Genomic DNA, 25,052 nt, shown 5'->3' with positions numbered 1-25,052 from the left:
TATCTTCATATTTTCTGCTTCTATTTCATTTCGTTAGGCCATGGAAAAGTCTATATTAGGGGTAGCCCAAGGGATCTTTTTGACATATAAATTTGCGTACTCTATAGGATTGGAAAAAACCTTAAATGTAAATGCACTTTGAGCTTCCCTGATGGCTCAGTGGTAAAGAATCTGCATGCCAAGCAGGAGACACAAGAGTGTGGGTTTGATCCCTGGTTTGGGCAGATCCCCTGGAGAAGGAAATGGCAACCCACTCCAGTATTCTTGCCTGGGAAATCCCATGGAAAGAGGGGCCTGGTGGGCTATAGTTCATGGAGTCACAAAGAGTCAGACATGACTGAGCATACACACACACCACTACATTTTAGAGCATTACTAATGCACGCTTCAGGAGAAGGCAATGGCACCCCACTCCAGTACTCTTGCCTGGAAACTCCCATGGATGGAGCAGCCTGGTAGGCTGCAGTCTATGGGGTCGCTAAGAGTCGGACATGACTGAGCGACTTCACTTTCACTTTTCACTTTCAAGCATTGGAGAAGGAAATGGCAACCCACTCCAGTGTTCTTGCCTGGAGAATCCCAGGGACGGGGGAGCCTGGTGGGCTGCCGTCTATGGGGTCACACAGAGTCGGACACGACTGAAGTGACTTAGCAGCAGTAGCAGCAGCAATGCACACTTCTGTTTATAACATACTGTATTAATGTATCCATATAAAAATCTTCATGTTTAAATGACATAAGCAGTGCAGTGTAATTGAAGGAAGAGTGGATTTCCATGGGCTAACCAGTATTAAAACAGGATAAACCATCAGAAGTTAACTAAAGGAACTTAGAGAAGCCAGGGTGGGGTGTTTAAAGGGTAAAGCTTCCTGCCTTTTTAAGCAACTTCCTGTTGACCTCTAAGGACTTGACAACCATATATTGTATTTGACAGCACTCGGTGAATTTCTTAATAATGAGGTTAAGTTCTCACATGCACACACACAGATATCTAGTTTCCCATCTAGGCTAATTCAGATCCTAAATTCCTGATTTGCCTCTGGTACCCACCTCTCTTTGTGTGACAGCACCCAGTGAATTTCTTAGTAATGAGGCAAAGTGATTACCTGTCCAGACCTATATGCTTGGGCAGTTTCAAACCCTTGAAAGTCTTGATTTTTTTATCCGCTTAAAAATACGGGACTTTCCTATTGGCCCAGTGGTTAAGACTTTGCCTCAATGTGGGGGGTGCCGGTTTGATTCCTGTTGAGGATCTAAGATTCCCACGTGCCTCCTGGCCAGAAAACCAAAACAGAAAACAGAAGCAATATTGTAGCAGATTCAATACAGACTTATAAAAAATGGTCCACATTAGAAAAAAACAACAACAGATGCGAGAGAGGGCCTAGATAAGAGTTTGATGTTAAGAAGTCCTATCAAGGTTAGATAGAGATTGAGATCATCTGATTATAAAGTGACATCGGGTTGGACTGGGAAAAGTTCTTCCAGAACAACAGTAGAAGCATGGTGTTCGTCGTGCTAACTTGGAACCCCAGCCCCCTGTCCTCATTCTGAGCCCTGTACATAAAAGTTTTTGAAACGTGGCATTTCTCTTCCATGTGTTTCTCTGAGTCTTCCTCCTTTCCCTGATAACTTGGTGGTTTAGTTGCTTAGTCGTGTCTGACTCTTTGCGACCCCATGGACTGTAGCCCACCAGGCTCCTCTGTCCATGGAATTCTCCAGGCAAGAATACTGGAGTGGGTTGCCATTTCCTTCTCCATCCCTGATACTTAATGGAAACTTTCTTATCACCTTGGCAAAATGACCCTGGTTTCCAAGAACCCCAAACAAAAGTATAAATTTGGTTATACAGATCGGTTCAGTCGCTCGGTAATGTCCAACTCTTTGTGACCCAGTGCACTGCAGCATGCCAGGCGTTGCTATCTATCACCAACTCCTGGAGCTTGCTCAAACTCATGTCCATCAGGTTGGTGATGCCATCCAGCCATCTTATTGAATAGCTCTTAGAGGGCCAGGACAAGTGGATCCCTCAAAACTAGGGAGGTGCACATCATGGGTAATGATGTGACTTTTTTCTTTAGAAAGGATAGAACAGTCCTTCATTTAAAACTAAAACAAACGTGGGAGTCCTTAACAACAGCATTTATCCTATGGTTAGTCGGTCCTTGGTGTCTGTAGCAATGTGGCGTCATGAACCAATGCATACTTTCCCAGGGCTGGAAAAGGAGCAAATCTTTAGGTTCAGTAGGTGGCCATCGTCAGGAACAAGGAACTTGACCACCTGTTCCGTCTTGAAGCCAATGCGAAGAAGAAACTGGAGCTTGACCAAAGGCTGGTTAGTTTCTTCTGAGCTGCAACCAGAATTAAATGCCTGGCAGACCATTTAATGATTGTGGTCATCCACTTTTGTGGTGGCAAGATGCAAATGGGAAATCTTGCAGGCCAGCCAAGCCTTCTTTGGAACTGAGAGGATGGGCAGTCCTCGGTGTGGTTCAGTCTTGCAATTTGGTTTTTCAGCTTGTGCTTATAGAATAAGCAGAGGACTCAATTCATTTAGACTTTATTTAAAAAGAATAAAATAATTTAACCAGTGTGTAAAACTGAGAAGGCTCTGGGACACACAGCTCCCCTGTCCCAACCTTATGTGTATAAGCAACCCAGCTCTGTGGAATTTATACTGCTACTCATGAGTGGAGCTCTTTTCAACTTCTCTGTCCCTGAAACTATGTTTATTTCATCATCTCGGAAGAGATAAGTCACTTCCTTAGATGTTGGAAAGTGAGTGATCCCTCTTTTCTCGTTCGAGTGAGAAGTAAGTTGATCACAAAGCAAGAACACTCCTTTGGCTGTAGTTAGGGTAGACCCTCCTGCTCTGAGGACCTTGAGCCATCAGTGTCCGTTTTTGGGTGAGATTGTAGTTTTAGACTAAGTACGAAGAAGCACTCACTCGTCATCAGATCTTGAAAAGTGAAGTTAGTTAATATGAATGTATATTTCTACTAGATGAAGGTTGTACCTGTAGAGCAAGCGCAGGCAGATGAGGATTTCTAATGACAAAAGTGAATGGGAGTTTATGCTTATAAAATGCTTAAATACCAGATTATATAAATATAAAAATGAAAGTTCTCTTCAGTCACCTTCCCTCTCCACTCAGTGAAGAATCTGCCTGCAATGCAGGTTTAATCCCTGGGTCGGGAAGAGCCCCTGGAGAAAGAAGTGGCAACCCACTCCGGTACTCATGCCTGGAGAATTCCATGGACAGAGGAGCCTGGCAGGCTACAGTCCATGGGATCGCAGAGAGTCAGACACGACTGAGCAACTAACTTTCACTTTCAGTGTGGTATACAGTCTTTAAAAACTTAAAAAAAAAAAAAAAAAAGCATGTACTAATTTATAAAAACACTAAAAGAATTACTGGGATTATGAGCAATTTCTGGTGCTTTTTAAAACTTAATAATCAGAAACTTTGTTCTCTATCAGTGGATAAAGATAGCTACTTACCCAGTTTAAATGTGCAAGAATTTGAGAATTTTCTCAAACTTTTTGTGAATTACTTACTTTTGTTGAAATTGAACTTATTTACACAAACTTAAGGATGTTTCAGTCATCAGTTGTAAGAAATGTGATTTTTTTTTTTTTTACTATTTTCCATATATTGATTCTATATTGATATTCTATCCTTGTTAATAGGTTCATAGTCCTGAATTTTTTGTGTGTTATGACTTTTTAGGTCTGTTTTGATTTGTCTGTTTTTCCTTGTCATTTTTTGACCTTTTTTTTCCTCGTTCCTCTTTTTCATCTAATTTTGATCCCTTATGCTGTTATCTCTTCTGCATTTTTGTCAGATGAGTATTTATCATTTGATGTTTTAACTAATACTATATCATCACCTCATTTTGTTTGCCGTGTCATCACTAGAAGTGTTGACTTTCTGGTGTTTCCCCTGAATACACAATGTTATCCTGTCGATTTCTAAAATCAAGGGAAATTTTTATATCATGTACCTATGGACTGCTGTTACACACTACCCCAAAACAGCACTTTCAGACTCTAAAATGCCCACTGTAGGATCTTACCTGTGAATCCACTTGGCATGTGTCAAAAGTTAGTTATTCCAAAGAATGATTTAAACATCCAGCACATTTTAAAGCTGCTTTTGGAGTCTGTCTGTGTGAGAACTTGGATAGGTGGAGAGAAAGTTTGCAGATGATAGATGATCATTGAAGCAGTCCTGTGGGTTTTAGAATGTTTCAGATGAGAGATTATACACAGTTATTTGTGAGTCATCAGAAAATGAAAAGTTGCCTTTCCCAATCCTATGAATGTAAGAGGAACCTCGAGAGGTCAGCTCAGAGCAGCTGGAGATGATGACGAAAATCTTTTTTTATAAACAATTAAAACTTACACAGAAAATGCCATAGTCTTTGGACACAGTGTTTATTGGATGTGACTGCTGAAAAGTGTGCGTGACTATTCTCTACTGTGTATTGAAATTAATAAGCATTTGTCTGTTGGTTTTTATTTTAATGTCTAGATTTTGTTGTTGTTGTTTAGTTGCTATGTCATTGTCTCTTTGCAACCCCATGGACTGTAACCTGCCAGGCTCCTCTGTCCTTGGGGTTTCTCAAGCAAAAATACTGGAGTGGGTTGCTATTTCCTTCTCCAGGGGCTCTTCCCGACCCAGGATCAAACTCGAGTCTCCTGCATTGGCAGGTGGGTCTTTACCACTGAGCCACCTGGGGAGCCCAATGTCTAGATTACCTGTGGGTAATTATCTTATAAGATAACGTGTGTTCTTTATTAAAGGAAGGGCCTTTCTATCCAAGAAAGCCCAAGACTCACACAATGACTGTACTTCTTGAATTTATTAAATTGGAAGTCAGTCACTGAAATGTGGCTTCTGTGTCCTCATGGAAGCTGGCAGTGCCATTTCAGAACACACAGTGAGTTTCATCCGGAATCTGACTGTGGGCTCCACAGGAATGGTTGGTCAGGGCTGAGTCAAGAAGGCCCTGGCTCTTACTGACAGGATGATTTCTCCTGGCGTTTGTTCTTTCAGTCCTGTTGGGGGAGAAGTGAAGTTGGAGGTACATCCACAGAATCCATTAGCGTCCCTTTGGGATAGAGCTGTCAACAGCTTCACGTCTCGAACGTCTATGAGGCATGTTGTGTCCTTGACGAAGAAATGTGTTTCCCCGTGTGTCTGATAAAGTAAACATCCGCAGTGCCAAAGGCGGAGTGCCAGGCACATCTGTGTCCATAGACAATGCTGTTGAATTAAGGGCCAACCTGGAAAATGACTGACCTGCCACAGAGTTCACGCGGCGTCATTCACTTGTTCTTTGGGGGCACTTTTATTGCGTATTTGATCGTGGATTTACATGTCTTTTAAACTTCGAGCTCACTGGGTTCTAATTGGTTGCTCTGAATGAGCTAAGCTTTCTCTTGTTGCCGTGACAGTTAAGCTCCCTGCAAGCAAGTATCATATCTAACCTTGGTGATCTACGTAGGCACACAGCAAAGGCAAAACTTAAAAATGCTTTGCGTTTAATGACTCAGATAAAATGAGTGGTGGTAAGAAAAGTAGAGAAACTGAAATCTTTTTTTATTTTTATTTTTTTAAATATTTACTTTTACCTGTTTATTTGGCTGCACTGGGTCTTAGTTGCGGCAGGTGGGATCTAGCTCCCTGACCAGGGATCGAACCTGGGCCCCTGCACTGGGAGCGGGAAACTGGACCACCAGGGAAGTCCCTAAAATGTTTAAAGCATCCCCATGACTCTAGGTTCCAGTCACCGTAGACAAGTATGAATTAGACACTCACCCGACTCATTAAGTTTTTGTTTTTAACTTAATGAAGTTTCTTAGTCTGGGGAGGTCTAGAAAGGATTCAGAGCACATCGATTCCAAAATTTGGATTTAAAAGACCTTTAATTGTTGTCATAATTCCATAACCTAGGTATTTAAGATCTATTTCTCCTACTCAGTCTATCTGTCCCATCAGAGGAGGGATCAGCTTTTCAGTGAGTGGTATCTTGGCAGGTTTCTGAGAAAATAATGGGCTTCACTGACCTCTAGGAAATGTAATTTATGTCCATGTGTAAATAAAATGCCAGACATCTTAGTTGCCTCTAATTTGATGAACAACAATGAAAAGCAAGTGGCTTGAGTGAGTGGCGAACTTCTGCCTAATAGGAGGTCACTTTTTGTTTGTTTGTTTTTTTAATGTATAATCCTTTGCTGTTGAAATATTAAGTTAATCTTCTAATTTTTGAAATACTTAAAGTTTTCTCTATGAACTTTGCAATTTTTATTGATACAAATTTTGACATCATATTATATATGGTTTTCTAAATATAGAGCAAAGTAATAAAAAACAATCTAGGCTATTGTCAACCTAACAATAAACTATAAGAGTTGCTTATTATAGAAAGATAGAAAATATAAATAAGCTCATAAAAAACAGTAAAATCATTTATTAGGACTTCCCCCGTGGTCCAGAGGTTAAGACTCCGCGCTTCCATTGCAGAGGGCATGAGTTTGACCCCTGGTCCCAGAACTAAGATCCCACTTGCCACAGAGTGCAACCGCCACCACCCCCCTACCCCCAAATTGCTTGTTAAGCATATATATCCTATAAGGTATTTTTACTCCCTTTTGTATACATACATGTGTTGGCTTTTTGCTTTATAGAATAAAACTGAATGTACTTTTTCCCTGAACATGTTTTTTATTGGTTGCATAGTAATATATTCAATGGGTGTAGATAAACCTTAATTTATATCAAGCAGTATTTTGTTGATAACTCCCAGATTTCCAGGTTTTTTTTTTTGGGGGGGGGGATAAATTGTTTGCAACTTTCTAAAGCCTCTTTCTTTAGAATGGTGCTATAAATGGTAGCTCGTTTCCTGAGTTAACTCCCAGGTCCTAACTGATACCTATCACATGGCTAAGCTTCCCAGCTGGACAAACGGTGCTCCAGTGTTTAAAACACAGCATCTGCTTATCATTATTTCCATGGCAATCTCTATAATAATTCGGTCAGCACCCGGCATAGTGCCAGTCACAATGGGCACTGAACAAAATATGAATGAGTGGAGTCTGGAATTCCCTCTGTCCAGGTTGTCCTGGCCAGGGCAGCCAAGTAGAACAGATGGTGTTCACTTTCTGGAATGTGGGGAGGGGGTGTGGGTCGCAGGGAGGCCACACGGGGTAGCAGGATCCCTTTGACCGTGTTTTTGGCAGTTGTCAGTAATTCAGTCTTAGCAGCTTTGATAAAGAAAGTTCTTTAGAGTACTCCCCTGGCAATCCAGTGGCCAAGACTCTGTACTTCCACTGCAGAAGGCACAGGTTCGATCCTCAGTCAGGGAAGTAAGATCCCACGTGCTGCATAGGCAAGAAAAAAATAAACAAAAAACCCATTTCTTTGGAAAGAGTGTTTATCACTGGCAAAGTTGAGAGAGAAGGGAGAGACAAAAGGTATATTGAACAACAAACTTGACCTTGATTGAAATTTATAAAACACTATACACAACAGCGACAGAATATACATCTGTTTTACATTCAATATTTATCTTGTTCTAGACCACAAAACAAGGAATTGAAGAGGGTAGTTTCTTAAAAGTTTGAAACTGAAAGTCGCTCAGTGTGTCCGACTCTTTGCAACCCCATGGACTATACAGTCCATGGAATTCTCCAGGCCAGAATACTGGAGTGGGTCGCCTTTCCCTTCTCCAGGGGATCTTCCCAACCCAGGGATAGAACCAAAGTCTCCTGCATTGCAGGTGGATTCTTTACCAGCTGAGCCACAAGGGAAGCCCAAGAATACTGGAGGTGGTTATCCTATCCCTGCTCCAGCAGATCTTCCCAACCCAGGGATAGAATCCAAGTCTCCTGCATCGCAGTTGGATTCTTTACCAACTGAGCTATCAGGGAAGCCCTTTTTTTAAAAAGCATTTTTAAAAAATGTTTTAACCATATTCCTACCATATCATGTAGCTATTCCATTTCTAGCTAATTATCCAAAAAGAAAGCATAGGTCCATACAAAGACTTGTACACACTGATACCTGAATTTTCATAGTCATTTTGTTTGTAAAAACCAGAAACTAGAGATAACTTGTATGTCTTATAGTGAATGGATAAATGAACTGTGATGTATTCGTACCACCGAATACTGCTCAGAAACAAAAATAGCCTTTTGAGATGTGCAGCAACGTAGATGAATCTCAAAATAATTACGTTAAAGTAAAAGAAGTTGGACAAAAAAGGGCACATACTTTATGGCTCCATTCGTATAAAACTTCAGAACACGCATACTCGTCTATAGTGACAGATGAGTGATTGCCTAAGGATGAAGACTGAAGGAAGATTAGAGAGCATGAAACAAGGAAACATCACAGGGGTGTGGTGAGTTTGTTCATTATCTTGATTGTTATGAAAACAATATTGGTTTCATAGGTTAAACATAATGTCAAAACTTGTAAATAAGATGTTTAGTTATATGTCAATTATATTTCAGTAAAGCTGTTTAAAATATAAATAAATGATAGGCATTCATGATTCCATGACTGTTTACTTCATCATAATGTTTATTATACACCTTCATGTAAATGGCAGGACATTTTTCCATATACTTTGGTGGATCAGCAAAAGGGTCCTGCTTGCTGCTTTGTGGTTCTTCAAGCCAGAATCAATGGAAAGTGTTAGGATTCTAGAAAATATTCTCCTATTTCTCACAGAGGAAAAATCTTCCATACTTGTGCATGGTTTACAATTAAGCACTGGTTTTTTCCTTTGAGTAGTAACTCACTTTCAGTTTTCACATTCATGCATTGGAGAAGGAAATGGCAAACCACTCCAGTATTCTTGCCTGGAGAATCCCAGGGACAGAGGAGCCTGGTGGGCTGCCGTCTATGGGGTCGCACAGAGTCAGACACGACTGAAGCGACTTGGCAGCATCAGCAGCAACTTGACTTCTAGTGAGGAACTCAATCATGGCATATCAGCTTGAGTAGACAAGAGGAATAGAAAATGTGAAAGTGAAATTGAACTCATAAAGACAGAATGGAGTGGTTAGTACCTGGAACTGGAGGGTGAGGAAAATGGGGAGATGTTGGTCTAAGGTTACACACTTCAGTTAGAAATTGAATAAATTTTGGAGAACCTAATGCACGGTACTGTATTATAGGTGTACTTGAAGGTTACTGAGAGTAGATCTTACATGTTTTCACCACAGAGAAAGATATGGTAGTTATGTGATTTGATGGCAGTGACGTAGCTCAAAGCTAGGGGAGTTAGGGGACAGAGTAAAGGCTCGCAAAACAGACATTATTTCTTTCCTTTTTTTCGTGGCTGAGTAATATTCTGTTGTATATATGTACCTTTTTCATACAGAGTTTAGTCAGAGAAAGACAAGTATTGTGTATCACTTACGTAGAATCTAAAAAATGGTACAAACGAACTTATTTATAAAACAGTCACAGATCTAGAAAACAAACCTATGGTTACCAAGAGGGAAAGCGGGTGGGAAGGATAAATAGGGAGATCGGGATTGACATATACACACTACTATAAGAAGTGATAAAATAAAAAATAGATAACTGATAGATAACTGACTCAATAATAGCACAGGAAACTCTCCTCAATACTCGGTAATGGCCTGTATGAGAAAAGAATCAAAAGCAGTGGATATATGTATGTATATAACTGATTCACTTTGATGTACAGCAGAAACTAACCCAACATTGTAAATCAAGTATACCCCAATAAAATTCTTCCAAAACTTTTTTAAAGGTAAAAAATGTGTATATGTATGTCTTAGTAAGTTTCAAATAAAGTTTTTAAAAACACACTAAGTAGAAACAAATTGTGGTGATGATAATTCAGTGGTGACTACTTGCGATTCATGGGGTTCTCAAGGCAAAAATACTGAAGTGGTTTGCCGTTCCGTTCTCCAGGGGACCACGTTTTGTCAGAACTCTCCGCCAAGACCCGTCCGTCTTGGGTGGCCCTACACGGCACGCCGTAGTTTCACTGAGTTAGACAAGGCTGTGGACCATGTTTGGACCACTTGCCAGTTGAGTTAAGACCATATTCCTGTGCTGATGACTTGCTGTCTCTGTGGTTTGAGCCCCCATTTCCCGTTCAGTTGCGGCTGGCCCTTCTCCCAGAATGCACTCTGCTATCCCCCTCTTCATTAACTGGTTGATGCTTTTTTTCTGCCTGTGCTTTTGCCCACTTCAGCCTTTATATACCTATGTGGTAAATTCCTACTTGTCTTGAAGGACATTCCATGCAGACACCAGCATACTCTGAGTAAACATACTCTGATCCTCCCAGCTGGAAATTTCCCCTGCGTTCTGTGTTTCGGCGCACATTAAGTACGTATTTTGTACCCTGGGCCTTATGGGTATGTATAGGTTGGCCACATCTGCCATGCTTTTCCGGAACTGAACAGATACAGGGCTAGTCATTTGGCTACTGTTGATACGTAGATGCATTTCAGTTGTTCAATAAACTTCTTCACTTACTAAAATTGCTGTAACTATTAATGCCGATGAAGGAAGCAATGACAAGACAAGCAGAAGGAAACAAAAATTGTTTTGGGACTTCCCTGGCAGTCCAGTGGTTAAAATTTCATACCTCCAATGCAGGGGCCCTGGGTTTGATTCCCTGGTCAGGGAACTTAAGATCCCACATGCCACAAGGCAAGGATAGGAAATTTTAAAAATAAAAAAATATAGAAAAACTTTTTTTCCCAGAGGTTCAAGAGCGAGGGGACATACATATAACTATGGCTGATTCATGTTGATGTTTGGCAGAAACCAACACAATATTGTAAAGCAATTATCCTGCAATTAAAAATAATTTACGTTAAATTGTTTTTTCAATTGTGTTTTTGAACCACATGTGTATTCCTTTGTTCACAGCAGAGGGGTGGTAGATTTACTGTCCTCATGACACTTTTTTCCCCCCCTTAAGCTAACATTTTAATTATGGACCCTCTCTTCCCCTCACAGTCTTAGAACCAGGCAATGGCAAGGAAAAGAGAGGTCACTTTGTAAATTTACATTGGCTAGAAGTGATCCACTCTGATAATTCACACAGAACTATTTAAGAGTTGGCTTAAGAGCATCTTAACATTAGTCACTGTGTCATAAAAAGAGCACGAATTAGGTAGGAGTTGTGGAATATCTGAAGAAACATGTTTTTTTGGATTTCAAGTGAGCTGTTCTGTGACTGTCCCCTCCTTGATCACTTCTTATATTTATTTTCCAGGTCCGGACTCTCTTTGTCAGCGGTCTCCCTCTGGACATCAAACCTCGGGAGCTATATCTGCTTTTCAGACCATTTAAGGTACCTTTTCTATCTTTTAGAAATCATAAAAGGAGACAGAAAGTGGGTCTGTCTGGAGAAAGAGATGAAATGTTTGAGAAACGCCTATTTTTTAAAGTGGTTAGTGAGTAAGAAGATTTAACAACTCAGTTCTAATATACAGTCTCACTTTGGATATACTGAAATGGCCTTTTGTCCTCCCAGCCGCTAATCTCGAGAAGCTAATCTGTCCTAATTTAAAACAGCCTCAGTTTCCTCCCTGTGTATTCTCTGCCAATTGAGGGTATTTTGAGTACAGATCACCCCAGATACCATCAGTGACTTACCATGTATTATCTCAAACGCAGAAGTATGTCAAGCCCTACCCCTAGGAGGTTCCTTATTAGCTGAAATACTGCTGTTCATACAATTCCTAGGAGACATAATAGGTTAAATAAGCTTTTATGAACTTGACAAGGAACCTAAAACCATTATTTTTTCGTTGGCAAAATGTCCAGCGTTGCTGAAACAGTAGAACAGAATTTTAAAGAACTGCTTGGCAAGAGTTGAGGGACGTCTTCCCTGGTGCTTTGTGAGTGCTTAGTATCTCAGTGTGTCTAACTCTTCGCAACCCTATGGACTATAGCCCACCAGGCTCCTCTGCCCATGGAACTTTCCGGCAAGAATACCAGAGTGGGTTGCCCTTCCTTCTTCCAAACCCAGGGACCGAACCTGCATCCCTTATGTCTCCTATGTTGCCCAGCAGATTCTTTACCACTGTGCCACCTGGTGAAATATTTAATACAAGTTGTCTGTCCATTGTGATTATCAAGATAAATTTACTTTAGAGATCGTTAATGTTGTTGGGATTGAAAATTTAACAGGAAAATTGAACTAAGGCTGAAATAACCGTGCTGCACAGAGAAACCTTGAAAGTTAGCCTTTGGAGGGTCAGGGACAGCTGGGATTGGGCATAGTGTGGGCTGGAGGCCTTGGCCCTCAAGGAGCGATCCTGCACGTCAGGGCAGATTCAGGGCCTGTGTCTGAGCTGGTCCCGTCGGCTGAGAACATGTCAGCAGCAGTGTCTGGCCAGGGCCACACTTAGGACTGAGTGATGGACCGTCTTGATTGCTGGTTAAAGATCCATTCTGATGGAAGCAAGATCCGAGCCACAGAGGCAGGACAGGTTCTAGCTTCTTAGGGAGAGAGAGTAAATGTGACAGCTGAAAACAGCTGGGTTGGAGAGAAGAACGGGGGTTGAGGGGGCGGTCAGTGAAAACCAACAGAGATAAAACAGTCTAGTTTATGTGCCCCAAAGGCACAAGGTGATAATGGACATAACTCCATTCTGACAGCTCTCCGTTTTTCTGCTGTTTTTTTTTTTTTTTATTGGAATATAATTGCTTTACAGTGTTGTTAGTTTCTACTGTATAGCATTGAGAATCGACATTATATATACGTATATCCCCTCCCTCTTGAACCTCATCTTCCCGTCACACCCCTCTGGATCATCACAGAGCTCCCTGTGCTTTACAGGAGCTTCGCGCTAGTTAATAAAAGACAGCTCTCCTTTTAATGCAACGATAATGATGATGTTACAGAGGGAAACAGGTTAGCCGAGGGGTTGGCTAGAGGAAGTGGGGAAGAAAGAGAAGGTGCTATGGGAAGAGTGCCAGCTTGGCAGAATTTCCCATTTCTTCTGCAGGATTGCAGTTTGTACAGTTTTGTAGGATGAGGACTTTTTAAGCTAACCATTCCTCTTAATGAACACAACAGCCGTGTTTCTGTGTGCATATGGAGAGACCTAGTAGTAAGTCCCTTAGGAATTATCTCACTTAATTCTCATCCCAGTCCTTTAAAGTGGGTTAGCCTCATTTTTTCCCCCGCTAAAGAAAGAAAATGAAACTTGGAGCAGTTGAATACATTTTGCTCAAGTTCACACACATCATAAGTGGCAGGGCCAGGATCAAACCCGAGCAGTTTGACTCTGCCATTCTTATTCTAAACTACCGTGTGATGCAGCTTCTGATTTCTGTGACTTGAGAGGACAGTATATCCCTACAAGTGGTCTTTTACTTGAGTGAAATACCCATTTGTCCTCTGCCTCTGAGGCCTTCAGGGTCTTTAAACCTGTGCGTTTTTCAGAGAGCGAGAGCACCTTGAAAAAGCAAGAGGCAGGGCTGTGAATCATGACCCCTTGGGCCAGAAGAGCTCAAGGCCTTTGAGGTAAAATGTTTACAGTAGCTAATTGGTAACATAGTTCTCTGCTGGGAAGATAGGAGGGTGAATCAATTGAAACATGCTGCCCAGAAACCCCAACGCGAAAGTCAGGACCCTGGTACATTCCTACAACCCTTTTTTAATTAAAGTCCCTGGTGGCTGACCCTCGTCTGCAAATCTTTGTCTGGACCAATATGTGCTGTGGTCAGTCATGTCAAGTGGTGTTTTTTTTTTTTTCCCTTCTCCTGTGTCATCTATCAGTGCAAGCCACCTGCCTTTGATTACTTTCAGAAATAAGCAGACTTTGTTATCTTCATCCTGGGGAACCAGGAGGGATCAGAAAGGGAGTGAAAGGGAGTGTTTCCATCTTCCTTGAGGATGAGCTGGAGTAAAATCCAACAGGGAATTTTTGCATCTCCCAGTCCTAATACCAGCATGAAAACAGATGGCTGCAATAAATAAGCAAAATAAAAGAATTTAGCATTACTGCCTGTTTAACTTTTCCAGGCAATTTTGAAATTTTCATTGACAAGTTCTACTAAGTACATTATCAGTGTTTTGTGTTGTTTTATTGCCAATATATTTTTCAGTGTGAACAAGTCATCACATACTCTTACCACCTTTCTTATCCTGTGCTGCGTGTGCAGTCGCTTGATTTGTGTCCAACTCTTTGAGACCCCATGGACTGTGGCCTGCCAGGCTCCTCTGTCCATGGAATTTCCATGGAAGAATACTGGAGTGGAGTGGCTTTTATCCTATATATAAAAAGAAAAAGACCTGCTGTTGACATAGATACCGTTTTCCTACTGTTTCCCAATTTTATAAGAACATAGAAAAGAAACATAAGAGAGTGAGTTTCAGGGCTTGATCTCTTTTAGGCCCAAGTATGGGCTTCCCTTGGACTACAAGGAGATCAGCCCTGGGATTTCTTTGGAAGGAATGATGCTAAAGCTGAAACTCCAGTACTCTGGCCACCTCATGCGAAGAGTTGACTCATTGGAAGAGACTCTGATGCTGGGAGGGATTGGGGGCAGGAGGAGAAGGGGACGAGAGAGGATGAGATGGCTGGATGGCATCACTGACTCGATGGACGTGAGTCTGAGTGAACTCCGGGAGTTGGTGATGGACAGGGAGGCCTGGCGTGCTGCGGTTCATGGGGTCGCAAAGGGTCGGACACGACTGACCGACTGAACTGAACTGAACTGATGGGCTTCCCACCTGACAATGCAGGAGATGCAGGAGACTTGGGCTCCATCCTTGGGTCAGGAAGATCCCCAGGAGTAGGAAATGGCAACCCACTCCAATACTCTTGCCTGGAAAATTCCATGGACAGAGAAGCCTGTTGGGCTACAGTCCAGGGGGTTGCAAAGAATCGGACACGACTAAGCATACAGCACATATATACATACTTGGGCATATACATCGTGTGTGTGTGTATAAAACTTGTTTTATAGTTAACAGACATTTGTAGGAAGAGTTAGTCATTGGTCATAAAGGACTCATTGTCACTTGAGCTAGATGGTATTGCAATTGCTTTTTTCCCTGGCATATTTTTTTTGTGATCTAAATCCGGTTCTTTATTTTCAGGGCTACGAAGGTTCTCTTATAAAGCTCACATCTAAGCAGGTAAGCATTTCAAACTTGCACATAAATGATCGCTTCTAGAATAAGTTTTGATTGACTTTCTTCAGGAATGTCACAAGGGCTCAACGTCCTTTTTTTAAATTTCCATTAAGATTTAATTTTTTTTATTGCTCTAAAATTAAGGGTGAAATCAGGAATTAGCAGAAGAAAATGATTCCTAATTCCAAAGCCTCCAGCTAGAGTGTCTGAGACTAGCCTCAAGGAAGGCAAATATAATGCTTCCAGCATGGTTATATTAGGATTGATCTGTATCTTCAAAAGAAATTATTGTCCAGATTCACTTTTACTGCCAATTCTTTCCTGTTTTTTTTTGTTGTTGTTGTTAATACAGTTAAATAGTCAGACTTTTCATTCACAGTCAGTATGAGAAGTTGATGGTAAAGAATCAGGTTGTCTCTCAAACCCTTAATAACCACATGCAGAGTCTTAAGTCTAGAATGGCGCATAACAGGCACAGGTGCAGAATGGAGGTAGGAATCAGTGACCCTGATAGCAGCTTCAAGTGCCTTGAAATTTTTTAGCTGTGTGCTTTTTTTAACCCTGAGCAACCGGCGTCTCACTTTGGGTCACTTTTCGTCTCAATACGGTATTCTCTGGTTCATCAGGAATAAGCTGTTGCAACCATCCTTCTGGACTCAAAGATACTGAGTCCAAAGCAATTAGAAGCCCTCTGTTGAGTTGGAACAGTATGGTTTGCACACCTAATTAAACACAGAACTTTTAAAAAACATCCCTTGGGATTTGAGATTAAAATGTTCATTATATAATTTTGATCGTGCAGTGAGACTACAGGGCTTTTATCACTGTGTCATTATATTCCTTGCACTTACAGTGTACCAAAAGGTGATTCGGTTCTCTTTGCATTTTAAACGATGAAGATGCTGAGGTACAGTGAGTTCGATGTAGGACAGTAGAGCCTCTCCACCCAAGTTTTCCTCTGTTCCCTGGTTCACTGCTGCTCACCTTCCAGCCCCTTCTAGACTTTTTTTTTTAAATGATTCTCTAAATCTCCAGCTGTCCCTTGAAGAACCACCCTCACCATCCCTTTGATCCATGTTAGAAATTTGGCTAAGCCACTGAGTCATGATTCTTCTGGACTGGCTTTCTGATTTCTACCCATTGCCTGCGGTCATTTCTTTATCTGAGCTCTTTGGTTTGATGTCACCTTTGACCCAGAAACAGAGATATCCCCTGATATTTTTTTCTTCATATTTCTCTTTCTTTCCTTAGCCCGTAGGTTTTGTCAGTTTTGACAGTCGCTCAGAAGCAGAAGCTGCCAAGAATGCTTTGAATGTAAGTACGAATGATGTTCATCTTCGGGGGTTTCCGTATGAGGTGAAGGGAAAGTAATAGAGTCTCTTTGGACAGGAAAGCAAATGGAAGGGATATGACTACTTGATCTAAGAGGAACGGACTCTAATTAGCCGCATAAAGAGATTTTGCCTAAAATTGTGGTTAGATGTGCAGACTATTAAATAACACTTTGCTCGTCTCTAGCCCTTACTGTAATGCTCAAGATAACCTGATGCTGGGGATTTTATTTTAATTCAGCCCAATCACATCCCATGGTGGTATGCAGTTTACTTCAGCCCCCATTATATTCTCAGTGGCTAACCCCAAGTCAAGAATAGATCAAAATCTTGGCTTTCCTTAACACGTGAGGTTTTTAACTTATGTGGCTTTTAAGGGCTTCCCTGGCTGTCCATTGGTGAAGACTCTGTGTTCCCAATGCAGCAGGCACGAGCTCCATCCCTAGTCAGGGCTGCCTAAAAATATATTTTTAAAAGGTATGTGACTTTAAAAAAAGGTTGTAGTCTTTATTCTGATTGATTTAAAATTTGCATATACTGCTTCCCCAGTAGACATTCAGCATTGTGGTGCATAATAAAGGATTTCCTTCTCCAATGCACGAAAGTGAAAAGTGAAAGTGAAGTTGCTCAGTCGTGTCCGACTCCTAGGGACCCCATGGACTGCAGCTTACCAGGCTCCTCCGTCCATAGGATTTGCCAGGCAAGAGTCCTGGAGTGGGGTACCATTGCCTTCTCTGATAATAAAGGATAGGCAACTACAATTGAGTAGAGATAACCTGTCTTTGGTTTGTAAGCATTTTGTTTGCCATATTTTTAAGACTTTTTACCAGCTTTAATTTAGTAAGATTTTTTCCCCTCCCTTTGGTATTTAAAAAAAAAAAAACCAAAAGCAGTTTAAGGGGAATCAACCCAAGAGAAGGTGGTAGAAAGCAGAATTTAGTTCTGGGTGCCAAGGCCTGATCCAGGTGAGGCGTCTCCTTGAAGAGCCTGGCTCCATCCTTCTCCAGACGGTTGACTTAAGCGGCTGTGAATGAGGTGTGAGTACAGCTGCCAGGAGTGTTGGAATACTTCTCGGAGGGTCGGTGTATGTGAACTTGGGCTGTGGGTCCTGCAGGTGTCCTCCCAGCTGTTTCTCGGCGCCTGGAGGCCCAGCGACCCTGTGGTGAGGGGGGCTGCAGGAGGGACCCTTCCTCGTGACTTGGAGACCCAAGGGAAAGAGTTTCTGAGGGAGACTGTTTACTTGGCATATGGGTGTCGTCGTGACACAGTCTTGAAAGGGTTTTCAGCTTTGGAAAACACGTGCACTCAGAAGAACAGTTTGCTCATTTTGTTGGTTTTTCATGAAAGTGTACAGGAACATCTGAGAATCCAGGAAGTCCAGAGAGTTTAGGATTTTCTGGATTTGGACTAGGGACCTCCTGGTCAGAATAACTGCTACCTCTGTTCCTCTCCCACAGAACAAAATGTAATTATTTCCTTCAGTTGTAAATGCTGAGGCACGGTATATAACTAAAAATTTTGATAGAAAAATGGTTTTGTGAATTTTACATTATACAGATACAGTCAGAATCTTCTCAGTATAACCAAATTTTAAACTTAAAATGGATTTCTATTTAGGCAGTGTTTCCTTTCATTCTAGCCAGGTGGCATCTTTTCTTTTTAATTTTTTTATTAAAAATTTTTTTTTAATTTAAGAATTTATTTATGTGTAGTTGATTTATAATGTTGTCTTAATTTCTGCTGTATAGCACTGTGATTGTTATACATACATGTACATTTTTTTTTTCCATTATGGCTTAGCACAAGATAGTGAATATAGTTCCCTGTGCTATACAGTAGGTCTGTGTTGTTTATTCAGTCTGTATATAATAGTTTGCATCTGCTAATCCCGATTTCCCAATCCATTCCTTCCCCCTTGCCCCTCACCTTGGCAACCACAAGTCTAGTCTCTGAGTCTGATTCTGTTTCGCAGTTAAGTTCATTTGTGTTGTATTTCAGATTCCACAGGAAAGTGATACCATATGGTATTCGTCTTTCTCTCTCTGCTTTACTTCACTTAATATGATAATCTCTAGGTCCATCCCTGTTGCTGCAGATGGCATTGTTGCATTCTTTTTGTAGCTGAGTAGTATTCCGTTGCATGGACGTACCACATCTTCTTAATCCAGGTTGTTTTTTTTTCATTGTCTTACAAAGGAAATAACAGCAGTTGAAGCTTGTTCACAAAGTGGGCTTTCCTTCTCCTCACTTTATCTCTCCTCTGTGTTGAAACATGTTACTGACTGTCTGAAAAACTGTAAGGTTTTTATAGTGGGTTTTTTTTCTAACAAGAGTTTATTTTTTAGATGTTTAAATGATCATAGTCACAAATTGTTTCTTTGCCTTAGTAAGAGTATAGCAAGCATCATTTCATTTTTTCTCAGTGCCGAGGGTTCAGTTCAGTTGCTCAGTCATGTCCGTCTCTTTGCGACCTCATAGACTGCAGCATGCCAGACCTTCCTGTCCATCACCAACTCCTGGAGTATACTCAAAATCATGTCCATTGAGTCGGTGGTGCCATCCAACCATCTCATCCTCTGTCATCCCCATCTCCTCCCGCCTTCAGTCTTTCCCAGCATCAGTGTCTTGCAGCTGGTTCAATATCCTTGCCGTCCAAGGGACTCTCCAGAGTCTTCTCCAGCACCACAGTTTGAAAGCATCAGTTCTTCTGCACTGAGCCTTTTTCATCGTCCAACTCTCATATCCACATTTGAATATTTACTGGTGGAGTTTTAAACCTGAGCTTTCTTCTGCTAAGAGGTTGACTTGTGGATTTAGAGCATCTATTAAAGTGCTGGTTGATCTGTTTCTCGATATTTTTAACTTTTATAAAAAGTATTGTATTAGAGTTTTTGGTACCTTAGAAACTGTCCTGTTCAGACAGCTGAGACCAGAAAGGATGGATGGCCCAGCCAGGAAGGGCAGGTTTACAACTACAACTAGCAGGAAGCCTCCCGTGTCTTAGTTCTGCCTGCTTCATACAACGTCTTGCTGTTTGCTTAGTCCGTGGAATGTGGCTTCATTTTTCCTGGTGGCAATGACAAATGATTTAAGTCTCTTTGTCCAGGACAGATGCCCACGATAAAGTTTGGTGCAGGACCGTGGAGCAGGTTTTCTTTCTTCTCTTTACAGAGAACATGGGCCCGTTCAGGACAACATACTTAATCGTGAAGCTGACACATCTCTGTGACCCAACCTAGTATGATCTTTTTCACCATCATCTTTTCTAATTGGTGAATTAAAAACATACGGCACTCATAACCATTACAAAATTTTCTCCTATGTCATTCGTCCAGGCTTCCCTTAAAATCTTTCCTTCGCATTCCTTTGGGGGAAGGTTCCGTGTTGTAATGTCTTGTTTTCCATGATTGAGAAACGTAAGCCTCATTCCAGTAAGTCCCTCTTTGTAGGTTTGTTCACAGTATTATAAACCACTTGTCCGTGTTTAGAGCGTCTCTTCTTGTTGTTTGTCTGTCTTGGTTACTGTCTGTCTCAGTTATGAGTACTAAGTCTTTTCCCCAAATGACTTGAAGTGATTTTTAAATCCATTTATTTTTTTTTTCCAGTTTTGGACTGTGCTTTAGCTAGTTTGATAATTTTATGGAAAAACATGCCCAGACTGAATTAAGTGGTAACACTGAACCTTTATCGGGGGGTTAGTCAAATCTTCTAAAGTAAATACAGTGTATTTTGGTTTTATAGTAAAAACACTCAAGTTAGGCTAAAAAATAGCCCAAACCCAGACTTGCCTTCAGGTTATCTGTTATCTCATTAATCCACATGACTGGAAACCCCATCCATTCTTTAACCCGACAGCTGAATATCTAGCCTGTCCTTTACCTCCACTCACGTTTATAACTGCTGTGCTAAACTTTCTCCGTTTTCCATGCTAATGGAAGAGGGGGCTGATAATCCAACTGTCTAGTTATTTTTCAGATTTGTTTTTAATTTTGGAATGTAAATCAAGTGCAGCCACATTGACAGTTAACAGTCTTAATTTAGTAAAAATATGAAGAAACACAGGAAACAAGACTGGCCTGGAGGCAAGGACCCTGAGCAGAGGTGGAATAAACCATCTCTGGCTACTGCTGCCAGCTGTGGAAACCCTAATATTGCCATTGCTGTGCAGCCGGAATTGTGCTTCATAAACAAGAAGGGTTGGAAGTTAACACTTAAAATACACAGACCTGTCAGCAGTGTCTGTTTTATGTCCATTTCCATGGCAGGCATTGTCTTATGTTGGTGTTTGAAATTCACTCATTTAGAGTACTTTAAAAAGTTGTATGTGGCCTGTTGAGGATGTGTGCCATCTTGTTGGATACCCCTTCTCACCTCATTTTAAACAGTTGTCATGGGCCTAGGCTTCATTATAAATTTATCAGAGCTTGAGAAGTGTGATGCAGTGTAACAGTGAACATCGTTACAAATTGCCTTCACAGCTGAACCTTGGGATGTCACAATAATTTGCTTTACTCTCCAATCTAAACTCATGGACCTAAGTGATCTCTAGTTATCACTGTGCCCTCAAGTCTATTGGATTCTTTTTAAAGTAGCTTTCTTGAGGTACAACTCAATGCTTTTTGGTATGTTATAGTTTTGAAGTATGTAAAGCATCTATACCAATTTGAAATGTTAATGATTTTTTTAAGTGTGCATTTAATACATTTACCATGTTGTGCAGCCAGCCCCACTGTTTGTATCTTTTCATCATCCCAAACATAAACTTTGCAACCGTTAGGCAGTACCTCCCTGTTACTCCCTTCCTCTGACCCCTGGTAACCTGTCATCTGTTCTGTATCTCTTAACTGGCCTGTTAACTGGAATACTTGTCATTTTGCGTCTGCCTTCTTTCAATTAGCATGATGTTTTCATGCTTATTCCATGTTGTAGCAGATACCAGAACATCTTCCATTTTACGGCTGAATAGTATTCCATTGGATGTATATTCCACATTTATCTGTTCATCTGTTGATGGACAGTTTCCACTTGTTGGCCATTGAGAATAATGTTTCAATGAACAGAGGGTTACAAATATGTGGGTCCTTAGTTTTCAGTTCCTTTGGGCATATACCTAGAAGTGGAATTGCTGAGTCATATGATATTAATATTTTTAGCTTTCTGAGAGACGTCCAAACTTTATCATATTGGTGGTACCATTTTATGTTCCACTGGCAATGTCTGGGAATTCCAGTTTTCACTATTGTCACTAATACTTATTTTCTGTTGTTCTTTAAATAACAGCCATCCTACTAAGTGTGAAGTGGTCATTGGTTTTTTTTTGATAAATACTTTGTGACTAATTTCAGTAGTACAGTTGATCATTGCAGTTGGAGATTTGATTTCTCTTGGAATCTCATATGACTTAAAATATTGTTTCTTTTAATGGGGATTAGTAAGATTTCTGTAATGTCAGTTAAAAGTAATGGAACTGTGTTACCCTTAAATAGTTTAAAGGGGAGAAGTGTAATTGGTAGTTGCTCAGTCGTGTCTGACCCTTGACACACCATGGACTGTAGCCCACCAGGCTCCTCTGTCCATGGGATTTCCTAGGCAAGAATTCTGGAGTGGGTTGCCATTCCCTTCTCCAGGGGATCTTCCTGGCCCAGGAGTTGAAGCCAGGTCTCCTGCATTGCAGGCAGGTTCTTTACTGTTTGAACCACCAGGGAAGCCTATAATTGTTTACCTGTTCATAAAAGAAAGGAAGGGAAGAGCCAACCCTTAGATGATTCATTTAATAAAATAAGACTAGGATTTTGTATTCTCTCATATAGAATATGCCACACATGAAGAAAAGGTGTTTTCTGAAGGTCTCAATAGACCTTGGATTAAAGAGAAAAAAGCAACTTGATTTTGAAGAGGGAAAATGTAGCAGTTATCTTAGTAAGAAGAAAATGAAGAGGACTTGAGGATATATAGTATTAAATTATTTATTGGTTACTGAGGACATTTATTCGACTGTGTGGTAAAAAGAATTTCTAGAAAAATCTTCGGTAGTTTGTAAGAAAGCATGCTGAAAAGGTACTTGGTAGTGTCCCATGGTTAAAAACTGATAGAATCAGGAAAATTTAGTTTTCTTCATCTCCATAAATTCTTGGCATTAAAGTAAGCATTACAGTTATTTGCATCACAGTGATCCTGGCCTTGTGCATAACTTAAGTTTAGTTGAATAGTTTGAGCTCTCCAACTACTGACTTTTTAAACACTTGCATATAATTCATTCATTATTCCTATACCAGGTTTCTCACTTGTGAAATAGGGATATTACTTCCAAAAGTGTTAAAGGGAAATCAAGGAAAAATACTTGCATGCTTCCTCAGTGATATCTCTTTCCCCAGGCAAGAATACTGGAATGGGTTGCCATTTCCTGCTCCAGGGGATCTTCCCGACCCAGGGATTGAACCCGGCTCTCTTGCATTGTAGACAACATTCTTTAGCACTGCACCACCTGGGTAGCAGATGTTCTCAGTGTGAACCCATTCAGTTCAGTTCAGTCACTCAGTCATGTCCGACTCTTTGCAACCCCATGGACTGCAGCACGCCAGGCCTCCCTGTCCATCATCAACTCCCGGGGTTTACTCAAACTCATCTCCATTGAGTCGGTGATGCCATCCAACCATTTCAGCCTCTCTTGTCCCCTTCTCCTCCCACCTTCAATCTTTCCCAGCATCAGGGTCTTTTCTAGTGAGTCAGTTCTTCGCATCAGGTGGCCAAAGTATTGGGGTTTCAGCTTCAGCATTAGTCCTTCCAATGAAGGACTGATCTCCTTTAGAATGGACTGGCTGGATCTCCTTGCAGTCCAAGGGACTCTCAAGAGTCTTCTCCAACACCACAGTTCAAAAGCATCAATTCTTTGGCGCTCAGCTTTCTTTATAGTCCAACTCTCATATCCATACATGACTACTGGAAAAACCATAGCCTTGACTAGATGGACCTTTGTTGGCAAAGTAATGTCTCTATGAACCCATTACCTGAATGTATTTTCTCAATGAAAAGATGTACAAACTGTTGAGCACCGAGTGATAGCAGGGGAACTTGAGACAGGTACTGGCCACACAGAAACAGAAGTTTGGATGACAGTCTCTGCGTCCTGTATCACAGGGTTTGCTGACAGTTTGTATGAGTCAGGACTTTTGATCTTAATATTTGTACAGCTTGCGAGTTCGGTGAATTGTTTCCACTAAACAAAACCTTTCGCGTGCACAAGCATCCAGATGGCCTGTCTCAGCTCCCCGTTCACCAGGCACCCTGTCAATATGTTTCTTATCAGGTCTAAAAATTTCTCCCTGAATTTCTTTTAGCCTGTTGCCCAGAGCGGTTGAAGAGGCCCATTTACTGTGATCCCAGCTGGGAACTGTGCAGGGCTGCCACATGAGATCATGCATCTGATCTAGTGTTTATCTGTTAAATCTGTTGATAACTGCTTACTCTTGACTTGCAGTTTAGAAGCAGCCATTTGACCTCACTGAGTTGGGGGCTGCCTGTGCCCTTCCTTCCTTGATGACTGGATCCTCCTCTTTTTCTCAGCAACTGTGTGCACTTCGGGGCTTGGCAAACAGCTTAATTAGGCTACCCTCCTCACAGAAATTTGAAATAGGCCCCTTTTTTTCATGTGTGTGGGAGAAGGGGGCTGCGGTCTGCTCTTTCTTGTAGTTCTTGTAGCAAGCAGAACCTTGCTAAGGATACTGCAACATAGAAATTAAAAGTTGTTCTGAAAGAGCAATTGAAGATGAATGTGAGGAATTTGGTGAATTCCCAGTCTTTGAAGAAAAGGAGGTTAAGTCTGTTAAGCATTCTCATAGGAAAGTGGGAATTGGGATGCTAGTAAAAGACATTCTAAGGACGTGTGAAGAAGGAAAAGTAGCTGGAAGAGTTTGCATCACCAGTTCCCCAAGGGAAGAGGCAGATGGAAGCCCAGGGTCTTGTGCATAAACCCCTGTTTAGTCCAGTGACACGTATGTGTGGAAATCTCAACTCTGCCTGGCTTTTCTCTAAGTGAAATAGTTCATCAAATATTACATGGCTGTGTGAAACCGCCCTCAGACTTCACATTCTAGCCTTTTTTGCCCCTTGAGGATCTACATGTTAAAACTTATCTCGACTCTCTTTAAAAGGCTATCTTGTATTGACCTTGCTTGCCCTTTCTGCATGGTTCTTCAGGTATTTCAGAAATGCTGAGAAGCTCTTTGCCCCTGTTGTAAATGAAAGTAGAAAATATGGTTAGTGTTCGCAGATCCTGTAGTGCAACGAATGATTTATTGGCTAGGATTCTTTTTGGTCAGGAAGCCAAGCTAGTTTTAGAACCAAAGATCTTGACGCTCTAGGCCATATACATTCCTGATTATTCTGCAGTGCAGCATATTTTGGGGCTTTAAATCCCAGTGAAGTGAAAAAGTGTTAGCTCCTCAGTCACGTCTGACTCTGTGACCCTGTGGATTATAGTCCGCCAGGCTCCTCTGTCCATGGCGTTCTCCAGGCAAGAATACTGGAGTGGGTTGCCATTTCCTTCTCCAGGGGATCTTCCCAA

The 25,052-nt window shown here is 41.3% G+C and overlaps 1 protein-coding gene across 5 annotated transcripts in view; it reads left to right on the top strand.

Annotated features, from left to right (window-relative positions):
- RBPMS (RNA binding protein, mRNA processing factor) overlaps window positions 1-25,052 on the top strand; it is a 202,173-nt gene that overhangs the window by 71,283 nt on the left and 105,838 nt on the right. For all 5 annotated transcript variants that reach the window (XM_070364182.1, XM_070364181.1, XM_070364180.1 and 2 more), the window contains exons 2-4: window positions 11,280-11,357; window positions 15,123-15,161; window positions 16,410-16,472. In XM_070364182.1, coding sequence (XP_070220283.1) covers window positions 11,280-11,357; window positions 15,123-15,161; window positions 16,410-16,472 — 180 coding nt within the window. The remainder of the gene's footprint in view (window positions 1-11,279; window positions 11,358-15,122; window positions 15,162-16,409; window positions 16,473-25,052) is intronic.

Source organism: Bos mutus, chromosome 27 (genome assembly GCF_027580195.1).
Source record: "Bos mutus isolate GX-2022 chromosome 27, NWIPB_WYAK_1.1, whole genome shotgun sequence".
In the NCBI taxonomy this organism is placed as follows: domain Eukaryota; kingdom Metazoa; phylum Chordata; class Mammalia; order Artiodactyla; family Bovidae; genus Bos; species Bos mutus.
The sequence above is the reverse complement of the archived record's forward strand: the minus strand, read 5'-3'. Positions and strand labels throughout refer to the sequence as shown.